The 15,694-nt window shown below is 41.6% G+C and overlaps 1 protein-coding gene across 6 annotated transcripts in view; it reads left to right on the top strand.

Annotated features, from left to right (window-relative positions):
* ELMO1 (engulfment and cell motility 1) overlaps window positions 1-15,694 on the top strand; it is a 545,925-nt gene that overhangs the window by 116,747 nt on the left and 413,484 nt on the right. For all 6 annotated transcript variants that reach the window (XM_060633905.3, XM_060633903.3, XM_078440523.2 and 3 more), the window contains one exon: window positions 15,101-15,141. In XM_060633905.3, coding sequence (XP_060489888.2) covers window positions 15,101-15,141 — 41 coding nt within the window. The remainder of the gene's footprint in view (window positions 1-15,100; window positions 15,142-15,694) is intronic.

The raw sequence follows: 15,694 nt of genomic DNA, 5'->3' as shown, positions 1-15,694 counted from the left end.
TAAGTGATATCGTGTAGTATTTGCCTTTATTTAACTTACCTTACTTGTTAGGTAGTTCTTTTTCAGATTCTCCATCTCTTATGCTCCTCCCTAATTGTTCCAACCATTAACACCAGTCTGATTTGAGCAGACACATACACCATTGCCAAATTTGCTTGCTCCAGCCACTAATGACGTGACTTCCAGGGACACACTGTGTCATGAAAGCAAAGATGGTATTTCTTTAAAAATGAGGGGCAATGTGGCCACTGGCCTAGGTTACTCCAGAAGGAGCCACCTGAAATGAGACATCCTGTTGAGGCTGGACACTGGTAAGGCAGTTTGACTTGGTGCTTATAGGCATGGGCAGTGGGCAGACTGATAGGGCCTGAAAGTCTGGGCTGCCACTTGAGAGCTGTGTGACTGGGGGCAAGCCTCCTGCTTTGTAAGAAAGAATTGGCAGTATTCATACATCCTTCCTGGCATTGTGGGGATTCAGTGAGATCATCATTCAGCGCTCTGCTTAATAATGGTAACCACTAGCAGTCAGTTATGAGTTTTCAGATTGGCACAAGCTTTTTGTGTTCCAGGCAAGACTGGAAGCAATAATACAAACTTCTACTTAGTTGCATTAAAGTCAGTTCTGTAGCCTGGAAACCCATAATTCCTGCGACATTTAAATATTGACAGCCTGGTGAGCTAAAATGACACCTGAACTCAAAATATGTTTTGAATTCAGAACTTTAAGATCACATAGCACATAGAATGCACAACATGAATGTACTTAATACCACTGAACCGTACATTTAAAAATGGTAAGGGCCACCTGGGTGGCTTAGTCGGTTAAGCGTCTGACTTCAGCTCAGGTCATGATCTCACATTTTGTGAGTTTAAGCCCTGAATTTTGCTCTGTGCTGACAGCTCAGAGCCTGGAGCCTGCTCTGGATTCTATGCCTCCCTCTCTCTGCCCCTCCCCTGCTCGCTTGCTGTCTCTCTCTCTCAAAAATAAATAATTAAAAAAACCTTTATAAAAATGGTTGAAAGTGGAAATTTTATGTTTCATATTAAGTTTATTTATTTTGAGAGAGAGAGCAAGCAAGCATGTGAGTGCAAGCCAGGAAGGGGCAGAGAGAAGGAGAGAATCCCGAGCAAAGCCCTATGTGGGGCTCGATCTCCCCAATCTATGAGATCATGACCTGAGCTAAAATCAAGAGTCAATAGCTTAACCGACTGAGCCACCCAGGCGCCCCTGGAAATTTTATGTTGTGTATAGGTTACCACAATACACAAAGTTTTAAAATCCCGTAGAATCGAGAAAATGAGATTGGATTTCTGAAAAGCGAGGTTCCAACTTTATATTACAAAAATTAAAAGTCCTGTAATTTTCCTAGACGGTTCTTTCCTGACTGTTGGATTGTATCACCATTTCTCAGCCTCAGAGCCACTGAACTTTTGGACTGGATGATTCTTTTTTTTTTTAATTTTTAAATGTTTATTTTTGAAAGAGAGACAAAGTGTGAGCCGGGGAGGGGCAGAGAGAGAGGAAGACACAGAATCCAAAGCAGGCTCCAGGCTCTGAGCTGTCAGCACAGAGCCTGATGTGGGGCTCGAACTCATGAACCATGAGATCATGACCTGAGCTGAAGTCGGATGATTAACCTACTGAGCCACATAGGCCCCCCTGGACTGGATGATTCTTAGTTACGAGTGCTGTCCTGTGCATTGTAGGATTTAAGTTATATCCTGGCCTTTACCCACTAGGTGCCAGGAGCATCCCCTCCCCCAGTTTTGGCAACCAAAAATGTCTCTAGACATTGCCACATGTCCCCTGGGCAATTGACGAATTTCTCTCTGTTGAGAATGGACTAAATCGGTGGTTCCCAAGCTTGGTTCTTTGCTGGAATCACTTACGAAACATATTGAACATACGGAGAGGATTATTTGTAGGTACGTTCGGAGGCCCAGGGATTCCTGTTTTTATCAAGCTCCTTGGTGATGCTGATGCTCTTGGGGCCAGATTTGGAAATCACTGTTGTGAGGCCCTCTAAATTTCTGACTCTCTCTGTTGGCGACTCATCTGGTTCCCAGAGTAACCTTCAGTGTGTGATTCAGTACCCGCATCAGTAAAATGGTCCTACTAATTCTTCACCTCTCCTTACTTTACACAATGTCCAAACATAGCACCTGCAGGAGCTCCTTCTGTTCCACATGACAAAGATGTGACAAAGCCTGTGTGTGGCTGCACTATTGCTTTGTGTGATGTCATAATAAAGGTAGAATGACACTGTGACAGGAATAGTCATTCCTCATCTGATTTTGCAACTGTTGGACTTGGTATTGTAGCTGTTATTACTTAAACTTCCTTTAAAATAAAGTGACTGGGCCATTTCCTTTTCTGGTTTAGCTCCCTCTCGTTGTGTGACAGAGTCTATATAACCTCATAAAATAGAGTTTGCCATGCTTTGGAAGGGAAAGGCAGCAAACCTATTTCTCCCCTCAACCATGAGCTCAGTTTAATTGAGCAAGAATGAATGCTAGCATTCTGCTTTTCCTTCTGAAAATGAATTGCAGATTTTAGTTTGCTTTCTAGGTAGATTTCAGCAGAGAAATTTTTCTGCAAGGGTGTGGCCCTGGTGAGAGGAACGTGCCTTTCCTTGTTCCCACCATGCATTCTATTATTCTATATATTCTATATATATATTCTATATATTATTCTATATATTATTACATTTTATTAATTACCTTTGGGAAGATTTATTTTTGTCCTTCCATCAAAGCCATCCATGATCAAAAGACAACCAAATGGCTTTGAGATAAGATATATCCATTTTCAGAATGATTGTAGATGGACCATTACTCTGGGACAAGTTTGTGGTGATCTGTTTGGGTTTGTCAGCATCATCACGATAGGATGCTGGTTATTTCTGGCTCACTTCTTTCTTGACCTCCTGACCCATATAAACAACCACGTATCAGCCTATTTGCCTTGGCCATCTATGTCCCTTGTCCTGCAAACTCAATATATTCAAAACTGCCTTATCATGCCTATCATGCCTTCTACTCCAAGACCTGTGTTGCTTTGCTTCGGAAACTTCATGTTTTCCTTTTCCAGGTGATAGGTGAGAACATACACGTAGTTTGCTGAAGCTGAAACTGTATGTCCTCCCAGGCTCTTCCCTCTCCATTGGCTTTTCTGTCCAATCAGTTACCTCAGTAAACTTGCCTGCATCTGGTCCCTTTTTATCACATCTGATGCTGCTGCTGCTCTGGCTGGCCCTGTTTTCCCTGGGCAATGTGGAGGAACAGAGAGAGCAACAAGGGAGGACTTAAAAATAAGTGTGTCAGATATCTCCCAAAGGGAGAACTTTAAAAGCAAGAGGACGATATCTCCATGAGCAGATTATGAACACAAAGGAGGTAGATAGAAATTGAGGAATATATGGGTATCAGAAAGAATCAATTAGAAATGTTAGAAATGGAAAATATACATATGGTAAGTGAAATATAAAAAAAGAAGGAAAACTACAAAAGATAAGTAAAAACAATAGAATGCACAGACAGAGTAACCCTAGAGTAGATTTGGCTAAAGAGAAAATTGATAACTTGGAGAATGAGAATGAGGAATTCATTCAGAACATAGCTCAAAAGATGAATGAAAAATATGATTGTGAATTTGTGTTAAAAGGATGCATTAGGAAGTTGTAACCTATGTCTAGCTGGCAGTCCTACTAATAAAGAATGCAGAGCACCTGGGTGGCTCAGTCAGTTAAGCATCTGACTTTGGCTCAGGTCATGATCTCATGGTTTGTGAGTTTGAGTCCCATGTTGGGCTCTGTACTGATAGCGTGGATCCTGCTTCAGATTTTCTGTCTCTGTCTCTGTCTCTGTCTCTGTCTCTGTCTCTCTCTGCTCCTCTCTCTCTTTCTCTCAAAAATAAATAAATAAACATAAAAAAAGGACAAAATGAATGGTGGAGAGGCAATATTTGAGGAAATCCTAGCTAATATCTTACTTCTCTGGAACTGAAGAGAAATTCTGCAGTGGGAGAGAACAGAGGCTCTGGATTTGGCTGCTTGGATGAGTAGAGGCTCTGCTATTCAGAGCTAAATGGACTTAGTACTTTATCCAAGAGCCACAAGAAAAGGGGAGGTTTATAAGCAGGGGATTGGCATGGTATGATTTGTACTTTTAGAAGATGTCCCTACTGAAAGCAGCCTAAAATCTGCAATTCATTTTCAGAAGGAAAAGCAGAATGCTAGAGGTCATTCTTGCTCAGTTAAACGGAATTCTCAGTTGAGGGGAGAAATAGGTTTGCTGTCTTTCTCTTCTAAAGCATTTGTATGTTTTGCAAGAGGTAAAATGAAATAAGAGAGATTATTTAGACAGCCCTTGCAATAGTCCAGGCAAGGAGTGATATGCCGTGGCTTAGGATAGTGATGGGAGATAGAAAGAAGTGAAGCATATGTCTCATCAAGATGTCTAGTAGGATTAAACTGACACAAAATTGATAATTGATTATATGTAGAGGGTGTCAGGTGAAGAGGAGGGAAATGTTAAAGATGATTCCGAGATTTCTTGTGTGAATAGCGAATGGTGGTAGCAGCTATCAAGATAGTGGAGGGATATTTAGGTGGACTCACAGTCTTCATGGAAACCTTACACAAATGGGTACAGGAGAATAAAGCAGGTATCTGTATGACTGTACCTCCTTTCAGATTTTCTTTGGGTTTCAATGCACTGGCCAATTTGTCCACTTAACTGGTCTCTCAACCTCCAGTGCAATCACCTGTCATTAGGAAATGCACTTGACTATGTCACTTTCCTGCTTAAAAACTCAGGATGGGTCCTAATCATCAAGAGTTGTTTATAGGACTTAGACATCTTTTGCCTCTGAGTTGCCTGTTTAACCCCTCTCTCATTCATGCGTATGACACTGTTCATATGCCACATGAGCCATGGCTTTGCATTTGCTAGACTTATAACCAAAAGTACCCTAAGCAACCCAGATATCATCTGTTTTTAATTGCTCCTCTGTACCCAGAAGCAGAATAAAGAAGAAGGTTTAGTGAGTCACCTGTGAGATTGACTTGGTGGGGCTGAAGAGCCAATAATATGAAGAGCAAGGAAGGTATAATGTTGATTCCAAGCTTATTTTCTGGCAAACTAGAAGAAGATGAGTAAAAGCTGAAAATTAGGAAAGAGTTTGGGGTAGGTTTTGAGTCTGAGGTTATGGAAGGATACACACTCAAGTTACAATGGCCCAAAACAGAAGGGAACTACACAGAAGTGAGGGCTGGATGTTGGATTTGAGCATAAGGTGAGAAGGGGACCAGAGCACAGAGAATTCTTCCACTGGATGTCAGAAGTCTCAGTGTTCACTTAGGGTTTCGTCACAAGGCAGTGTCATCTACTATTCTCATGGAAGTGCTGAAACATCATGCATTAAAATAATGTTTATCATGAACTCACTATGTGCCAGGAACCAAGATGCCCAGAAGTCCAGCACCCTTCCCCTTGAGTGTTAGCTCTGGGCACTTGGTCTTGTTGTTCATGGTTGCCAGGGTTTCAGATTTGGGATGGAGTTAAAGAACGCGGATTCTGAAATGACATAGGTCCAGGTTCAAATTCTGGCTTTGTTCTAGATGCTTTAAGGCTTTGAGCAAGTTACTTAACATCTCAAGATCCTATGACAGTTTCATCATTTGTAAAATAGACTTAGTAGTATCATCTTATAGGGGATATACGATAGTCATTCAATAAATTGTAGCTATTACTATTACCATAAGTGTCAGAAGGCCTGGCCAAGTGATGATAGATAATAAAAGTCTAGGTTGATGATGTCTCAAAGTTAAGGGAGTTTTAGAAAGTGCATGAGGTTGTGGCCATTGTTTGCATATTCCAAACCCTTCAAGAAGAGCCTGTTTTGTTATTCTTCAAGGCTATGGTTCCGCCTTGAACCATATGGTTCTAACCAATGGTTAGATTACCATTGCCCCATTCATGGAGCATCTATTTGAGACTTGAAAGTCCATGTCCTTCTGCTGTTGGCTGGCAGATGTCCCGGCACATCCATTACCATTCAAGAAAGAAGGATGAATTGGCATTGGTGTATCCACTCACAAACAAGTAAACCCACCACATAAAGAAGAGAGTCAAGAAATAAAGGAGGGGGAGAAATTGAAAAAATAAACTCACTTCTTAAAAACTCCCTTTGCCACCAGTTCCTCTCAGTGTGCTTTTGACTGCTGTCTTATATCGAATCTTGGTTTCTTTGCAGGTGATAAACCTTCATAATCCTGTTTTTAAATTGAACCTGAACAAAGTAAGGTTCTGGCTTTCTTGTATCTGCTCACCTAGACTGATAATACCCTACTCATGTGGGTCCACAGTCATTTCTGTTTATCCTACTGAGCCTGCCTGTCCTTTAAATTTTAAATCATGCACATAAATACTTATTAACCTTCCACATATGAATTTGACACAAACAAGTAGACTATTTCACAGGAGTGAGGGTAGGCCGACCTTATGACCTCAGCTGGTTTGGAGTACAAATCCCTCCTTTCCACAGAGAACACTTGGTTGCAAGCGTGTGGAGTATAGTGGCGTGCCAGCCAGTGGGGAGTCATCTGGGCATACTTCTTGGAAAGCACTGATATTAGGGAAAGTTGAGAGGGAGATAGGAAATAAGAGATTGGTTGTTATTGCTGCCTGAGATACTGAAATTTGGGGGAAAATATGTTTCTTATGTCCCTAGCAACATTGGTATTAGGACAATATAAAATAGGGACTAGGAAGGAGAATCAAAAAAGATAATTGGTATCAGTCGTGCTTTGTTTTTGCATTGTTCATTTTCATACTTTAGTCACTTTCTAAAATTTCAGTTTCCCTTCCAATTGAAGGGAAATACAGTTTCTACTGAGGAGGAATACCAGAATACCTCAAAGAGAAAGGGTTTTTTTCACTTGTGTGTAACGCACTAACACACAAAAGTGCTAATTATTTACGTCTTTGCTCATTTACACAGTCCAATGATTTTTTTTGACACAAAGATTCTACTTTATCTTGCTAAAATGTGATATTTAATTAGTTTCATGAAGCTTGAAACAAGTCATTATAAAGAAACCATTTCTGAAACAAATCATTTGTCAAGAAAAAGGTGGCATAGCCTATCATCTTTCAGTTTTTAAAATTAATGTGATCCGCATGGTTGTACTACTTTGGAGATGTAGTTGTAAAGCCCTTTGTCACTTCTGACAATGGAATCTTGTGCCAGTGATTCACATTGGAACTGTTATCAAAATACTTGCTTTCCAAGAACCAGCTAACTTTGCCCAGGAAAGTGTGGTTTTGTCATTCTCGTTCAGATTATTCAGGCTGCCCATAGGAAGACAGTAGGCACACACACCCCCCTCAGAGCGCATCACATTCCTCCATACAAAAGTATGGAGGTAAATGGCTCTGAAGCATGGAGACTCATCATAGGGCTCCTTGGGGTGGGGGTGGGAGGATAAAGCTGTTCTAAGATGACTTGTGTCATTGACACAATGTCAGGAAGCACCTCCGGGAACTAGGCGGGTTACTGTACATTAAAGTTTCTCCAAATCCTATTGTAGGCTAAGTCGTAGTTAACATGCGTATCCCTTCTCAGAGGTGTCCTGACGTGTGGAAGCTGGGTTTCTTTTCTTTCTGGGCCAACATTACTCATAACTGCTGTGCAGAATATGTTCAATGAATTTCCATCTATAAAAGCAAAGTAAAATCCCAAGTGCTGTGCTGTATCGCCTCAAAGTGTCAGAATAAAGCATCTGTCACATTCTTTTAAAGCATTGGAGAAAAGCTTTTTAACACACTGAAACCAAAAACTTTAAGTCTTTGTGGAAAATAGTTTTGCAATTAAAGGACTGTAAGACGCTGGCCGTATGGAAGGGCAGACGCATGGTGGGGATCGGAGATTGCTTCTGTTTTCCTCTTGCTATGTTCCTTCTTTAGCTCCTGCGTGAGCTTTAGCGGCTGTCGGAAAGAGACCAGAAGAAAGGGAAAGAAGCTAAAAGTCTGGAAAAAGAAGACGTGGTCTTAATGAAACAATATTTGCTAATTGCCCGCTTTGCGGGGGCCCAGCAGCCACTCGCCTGGGAAGTGACAGAGGTGTCTCAGAGGTGGTCTCTGCCTCCATAGCAAGTGTAACTGAGTTGGCAGACAAAATGAAAATGAGTTGAAGAATGAAGAATAGGAAGAGATGAGAGCCAAAGGCAACAACGGGGCTGGAGTCACTCAAAGAAGAAAGAGGAATTGGATATTCATTCATGTATTTATTTCATCAACTTTTACAAAAAGTAGCTGTAAAGTGGCAACACAGGATACAAGAATTTTGAAAGAAGCTCTTCATAAGTAACATTATGCAGTGTCTTACTCTGTCCTGGGTGCTATCTCAAAGGTTTTACCTGTGCCATCTCAGTTCATCTTCATGATACTACAGTGTGTGAGGTACTGTGTTTATTTTCAGTGGAGAAAATGGAATCACTGAGAGAAGTCATAAACCTAAGGATTACAAAACCCAGAGTTGCAGAAGTTGGAGTTTAAGCCCAGGTCATTTTCTAAAGATGAGAGCTCATAGTTGAGGGAAGATCTAGAAAAGCAGGGAGTGGATAAAAATTCAGCATTCCCAATGCTTTCCTGGTGTCTGTTAACTTAATGTCACCACATAAGCACTTTCCCCCCTGTGTCATTAAAAACATTTGAAATGAGTGAGGTTTCAGTGAAACCAGGCTGTGTTTTCTGGGCGATGTCCGTTTTGGGACAAGTGTGTGCCTGACAAGTGACTGTCGGAGGCTAGAACTCCAGCCCACAATCCGTAGGTGCTCACAGCATGTGGTCACAACGCTGGGGGTGCTATCAGCCTCCATGGGTCAGTGTCAAGGGAGCAGTGTATGCACGGACAGATTTAAGAGCCCTGAGGTGAGCCTTTGGGCTGGGTGAGTCTTCAGGACAGATGCCTCTGCCCACGGATAGGAACAGGTGGTTAAACAGGAACTGTGCTCATAGGAGGCATGTCAGGGACAGGGACATGGATGTGGCAGAACTGTGGGGCTCTCTCCAGGGGAAGGAGCCTTAAGGCAGGCTGGACGCTGCCTGCCCCTAAACAAACAAGCAGAGATTCCCAAGGATGTTTCTTCTTGGGATTCTCTGATGCCTTAAAAGAACCATGTGGTTTGTGTGAGAGCATAGTTTTTTTCTAAGAGATAAAAGGGAGCCAAGAGGAAGATCTGGTTTAGTAAGGAAGAAGATGAAGTGTTAAGCTTTCATGAAGGGGTGGCAGGACATCCACATGGATCTGCCCGAGGGGTTATTGGTATTGCTGGACCAGACCTTAGAAGAGGGTCAGAGTGGGAGGCATGGATTCAGGAATTTATGATACTGGCATTTCATTAAAGACAAGGGAGAGATAATAAAAAGGAAAGCAAAGACCAACACCCACTTTAACGAATAGAGAGAAGAGAGTGTTGCCAGAGACACAAGATTAAAAATGAATTGCTAGAGAATTTGGCCATTCGCAAAAATGTAGCTGATCTTATGAAAAGTAGATACACAAATCTTTTTGTATAGGAAATTTGCTCTCCTGACTCGCTTTGATAAATTCCATTAGATAAGGGAATTCTTTTGGAGAATAAGAGTTAAAGTCAAAAGGGAGGAATAAATCTTAAAAAAACAAACAAACAAAAAACAAAAAAAGCTACTCCTTGAATATAACTGTTGGCACATGGTACTTTGCCAATCAGATTCATATGGAAATGCATACTTTGACAAATAAAAATATTTCTGCCAGCATTAAAATTTCCCCAGAAAAATATAAAATGAAGAAATACTTTTCTATGCTGCAAGATGACCTCACTGTTGCTAAGGGGAATGAGGAAAAGAGTGTGGTGGTCTGGGGCCACCCCTAACCACCTGCAAGGTGCAGTCTGGTAACTGTCTAACCCTCCTGGTTATCCTTAAAAACATTCCTGCTCTTCCCATCTCAGCTCACTGCTGAGGCCAAGAAGATAGTTTTGACCTTCAAAACAAAAAGCTTAAGGAATTTGGTTACTTTTTAAAAAACTTTAAGTAGGCTCCACAACCTGTAAGTTTGAACTCATGACCCTGAGGTTAAGACTTCCACGCTCTATTGACTGAGCCAACCAGGCGCCGCAGTTACGATTTTTTTTTAAGTTATGAAAACATACTTAGGTAGTTAAAATAATTTTGCCTCAATATTCTAAATCCTGATAGATTCAAATAGAGTATAGAATTTTATTTTTAGCTCCTTTAGGCTTTATGGAATCAGGAAGAAGAACCAGTTTTTGCCTTTTAGAGCAAATTTTCTTTTTCTCCTGAGCCTTTTCTCTCAATGAAGTGAAAGACAAATTGTTCCTCAGTTCTACAGAAAGCAATCAAAGTGTCACCATACTCCCAAGACTTAGAAGACTGGGGAGATAGGCAGAAGCATCCCATGCCGCTTGAGCAAATGTTAACCAAAACATAGGCAGAGCTGGCTGGCCTTTGGCTTGGAATGTAAGTGGCACAAGGAAACTCACGTCAGACTAAGGGCTTTGTATAGGAAATGAGAAAAGCGGTGGCACCAGACTAGTGTTTTCTGTTTGGGTATCTTGTTCAGTCCCACATAAGTTTATGATAGTGCTGCTCACCTGTGTGACCTTGCTAACGGATGGTGATGGTCATTTGATGGGTATCTGTTTTATCCCCTGTTGAATTACACTCGTCATCAGCTAGCTCGCTCAGTGCTTTTCCAAGCCATGAATCACATAACTCCTTCAAGAGGCATCTGTGCAGGGAGTAGTGACAGCATTCACGTGTCTAACAACTTCTAGCCAACAGCTGCTTAGAGCCAGCCAGTGTAGTTTACATGGCAGGAAGGGGGGGTGGGGTGGGTGTGCTAGTTAATCCAGGCTATTCTTCAAATAGTTTCCTTTATTCAAGCCTTTTTGTTTGTTTTTTGACAGAAAGTGAATGTATGGGTTTTCCATTCAACAGAAATGCATTGAGTCTCCTTTTAGATTCTACTAGCACCTATATTCTATGGTAACTAGTACTGAGGGCTGGAGAAGATTAACCCACATGAATTAAGAGGGCTTGTTCTCAAGGGACAAGAAGATAAGACAGAGATACAAAGTTTTGGGGAGTGACTTATTTAATGTGCTAAGTACAGAGAGGGAGTGACTTCTGTCTGTGTGGTTGGGGAGATCAGAGACATCTGCTTAAAGGTGGATATTCTGCTTTGAAATGGGTATTACTGGTAGTAAGAGTTCATTGTTAGAACTGGAACAGAAAGGAGAGGGACATTCAACAAATGGTATAAAGTGTAAGTATGGAAGTGGGATTCTTTTCTTTTCTTTTCTTTCCTTTTTTTTTTTTTGGTGAATCATGGACTAATCCAGAAGCATGAATAACATGTACAGCATTAGTATACAGTTTGACTGCATGAGCACAGATTGTGGAAGGCCTTGGATGACAAGCTAAGGGATTTATACCATATTGGTGATGGTCACTGGGGATCTACAGAGGATATTGGGGCAAAAAAGAGTGACCTGAGCAAAGTTTGTAGGGAAAGTCAGATTTTACCCAATTATGGCTAATGTAGGGATTGGAGAGAAAGAAGCTGGGGATGTGGAGACTTATTTGCAAGGATCTGGTGACAGTGTCCCGAGAGCTCTACAGAGGTAGTAGTAAGGTCTGGAACGAATAAAGGGGGGACAGTTTGTGGAGGCAACAATGATGAGACTCAGTGGAAATGCATATATCACAAAATAGAGTAAAGAAAAGGGGAAGGCAAGGATGAATTCTCTACAAATGTATGTGAAAAACTGCCCCATGTAAGCAGTGTAGGAACTAATGGCAGATAGGAATCAGAGTTTGATGTGCCAGTAGAGCATTTGACTGAGGATTTGTGGTGAGTCATCAGTAATGAAGGGGTTGCACTCCGGAGTGGTTGGGACTAGGGACAAAGAATGAGAGGCAATGGGATTGGGGGGAATATTTGTCTGATAGCAGGAGTTGGGATGGGGAGTGTCTGTATGTTAGGAGAGTAGTTAGGAGGTGAGAAGTCATGACGTGCCTTTAACTCCGTTGAGCTGGAGAGTGAAGAAACGAAGGCTGTAGGTGCTTCTGAGCAGAAGCGGTGCAACCAGAGGGAGACGTCCTGGTGGGGTGCGGGACCTTTGAGGTCCTGCTGTTGTTGGGGCAGGTTGATGGGTGAGAGTGATGGTTTTTGTTTGTGTATTTAATAAGATTCCTGAAGGAGAGTTAAATGTTGTATCTAGCAAGCTGTCAGAGATGTGCAAGAGAGTATTTGGAGCCAGAACTTTACACTGTGGGCAGTTGAAGTGAATGAGGAACTGACTGATTAAGCAAAAGCGGAAGAGACCAGAACAGAAATGTGGCGTTAGGAAGTTAGAGGCAAAAGAGAAACAATTGAAGGATCTCTTGGCTTTTACTGATGGTGTATTGGTTAACACTGTAGGAGACTGAAGGAAATACCATGAAAGCTCTGGAAAGAGGGTTTCCAAAAGAAGGCAGTAGTAATAGTGTCAAATAAGGTAGATGAATTAAGGGAGAGGAGGACTGTGAAAGTTCACTGGCACTACCTTTGGGTGGTGGGAGCTAATATTTCACTGGAACAGCAAGAAGAATAGAGGAGACAGGTGTGGGACGTGGGCCATAACATTTATTTTGAGGGGTTAAGGCTGCCTTATGGGTGCGTTATGTTCAGTTAACTGTGATTCCTTTTCATCAGTGGTTTAGAGCCTTTGTATAATCTTTGCTAAATCTCTAAGTTCTTCCATGGTTTTTACTCCTTTCATCTATCCAGCCTGAGAATATTCTAGATATAATAGTACCCCATAGACTTCTGTCTGTTCAAATTTGGTTCTGAATCTATGAGTCAGACCTGAAGGAAAATCTAAGAAATTACTTTATGACACCTCAACTAGGAAATCTAATTCTGGGAGCTATTGTGTTAGATGCCTTCTCCTACCTCAGTAGCAATGCTTTCTTGGTCTGATCTGTTGTTTCAATGTCATTCAAGGCTAACATCCAATCTTGTTATTTAGATTTCAGTTTTGAGGGTGCAAAAAGTAAGATTAGGAGGCTAGGAGTGATAAGTCTTCATAAAATACAGATAGCCTGGAGAAGGCTCTGGCAGTTGGAAGTGCAAAATCCTCATCTTATGGGCATAGTTTTACTCCTAAAATTCCTTTGTCCTTTGGATGTGAGAACATCATTGCCCCTCCACTCAAAGCTAAAGCCATAAACAGTGGATAAGTTCTTGTGAAGCCATTGGCTTGTATAACATGTAACTTCTTTGGAGAACCCAATCTCCATTTCTCATCTTATTAGAAAGGAGACCAACTCAGGATGTTGGGATAACCCAGCAGCTTTCCACTCCTCAATGATTCTAGGTTCCCCTTCTTCCCACTGGATTTTTAGCTTAGTCAGACATTCTTTTGAACACATGGTGGTGGACTCAGTCGTAGAGACTAGATCTCTGGTGGGCAGGAGTTCATTGGAGGAACACTGTGGACTGAGCTGGAGTCAACTTTTAGCTAGGGCTGGAGGCCCTTAGAAGGGACTGTGAACAGTGGTCAGAATTCACTAATTTGTCAGAGCAGACATGGTAACATCATGTCTCAGGGCTATTCTGTGACATGAGAGAGTAATAAGGCAAAATCCTAACCCTTAACCCTTTTTTGATTTTTTTGCTCTTTGTATTAATTCTCATTTCTTTCTTTCTTTTTTTTTAAAATTTTTTTTTTAACGTTTTATTTATTTTTGAGACAGGGAGAGACAGAGCATGAACAGGGGAGGGTCAGAGAGAGGGAGACACAGAATCTGAAACAGGCTCCAGGCTCTGAGCGGTCAGCACAGAGCCCGACGCGGGGCTCGAACTCACGGACCGCGAGATCATGACCTGAGCCGAAGTCGGCTGCTTAACCGACTGAGCCACCCAGGCGCCCCTCTCATTTATTTCTTATAGCAGCCCTGAGGAATGGATAGGTCCTATGCCCGTTCTACAGATAAATTAGTTGAGGTTCAGCAAATTAAGGGAATTATATAGGTTATGCTGCAGACCAGTTAAGGAGCTAGGATTTGAATTGGTTCTGCTTGATTCAGTATTCATTTCCCCATAACACATTGCCCTTCAGAGGGACAGAAGCAGAACATGTTTATATGTAGACAGCTTTTTATATGTTTGTATCTGAAAAATCCAAGGCCATGTGTTGTATTTCTTTGATTTTTCTGCCCCCTTTATTTCTTGCCTGTGATCTGTTCTTTCGGTTGACATGCTACTGCCCACCCCAGACGGAGATAGATAGGGGGTCTGTTTTCGTCCAAAGTAGAGAGGTTTCAACATCACTGGGTGAGCTGTATGGGTCTCTCTCTTTGCTGCATTCCTTCTCTCTGGGGGCAGGCGGAGCGGAACACAGCTGTGGCTGTTAGGCCTGGAGCACAGCTGTAGTCAGCCGGCCAGTTGACACCATGGCACATGGTGTCATGGTCTCATTACTCAAGTGTGTCCGGCTCAAGCTGCTGCATGATTGGCATTTGTCAGGGCCACGGTTAGGAGAAGAATTCTATGCACTTTGTAGGAACAATTTCGCAATGCCTCCTGTTCCATTTGCCACACGTTCTCATAAAAATGTCCTGAATCCAAGCTTGTTTGCGTAACACCACACTGCTGGTTGCCTGCTTCGTGTACTGATCCTGAGGAATTCTGGTTATCGTTTGACCTTGGGGCTCTCATTGCCTGTGAGATCGTTGAACAGAGCTCTGTTTTCATCTTGATTTTAACGCAGCTACGTTAAATATGATGCATGTTTTGTTCAACTAATAATGTTAAGAATAGAAAATGGGACCACAAGGATAGTAAATCATTAATATATCGGGCGGTGACGGCTGGTAGATTACACCTTGAGAAAAACACCAGACTCATTGACAACAACCAAGAATAGCAAATGGAAGTTCTCCTTACTTAGATATCTTTTTATTAGGCTCCTTTTCTTCTTCTTTTTTTAATTTAAAATGATGAAATGAAACTAACAGCATTTCCTTTTTTTTGCTATTTTTGCAGAAAAAACCACTGTCTGCAATAATAAAGGAAGTCTGTGATGGGTAAGTGTTACTTAGGATACGTGTGAGTTGCTTCAGTCCACAAACTGGAAGCTAATAAAATATTCCTGAGCAATTATTATTGCTTTATTATTATTATTTTTATTTATAACATTGTTTATAAGTTACTACCTGATCTCCGCAAAGACATCAAGAATCACTCTGTACAATTTACATGCCCTCTTACACCAAAAATTTACTGTTGTTCCTCAAAGAGCAGAAAGTGTGAAATGGCTGGTGTGTGCACATTGGGGCCGGTTTTATTTATTTTGAAAAGCTGTGGTTCATTCATCCTACTCAGCAGGGAGCAGTCTGAAGTTCCTGAGGTTAAATACACACCTCATCTGGTATAAATTGAGAGGACCATTCAGGCTCCCATAGAAGACGAAAGAATTTAGAGGACAAGTCAGTGTGTGGTTTTGCTGCCCCATGGAACTTGACAGTGTTACAGCTTTCCTACCTCTCTTTGGCTAGCCTTAACAATCCAAAGGGAAAGCATATATAGAATTGCATGAGGTTTTTCTGCTCCAAAGCAGAATTATGAAGACAGTGTTAA

Source organism: Panthera onca, chromosome A2 (assembly GCF_046562875.1).
Source record: "Panthera onca isolate mPanOnc1 chromosome A2, mPanOnc1 haplotype 2, whole genome shotgun sequence".
NCBI lineage: Eukaryota > Metazoa > Chordata > Mammalia > Carnivora > Felidae > Panthera > Panthera onca.
This window is presented reverse-complemented; position numbering and strand designations above follow the sequence as displayed.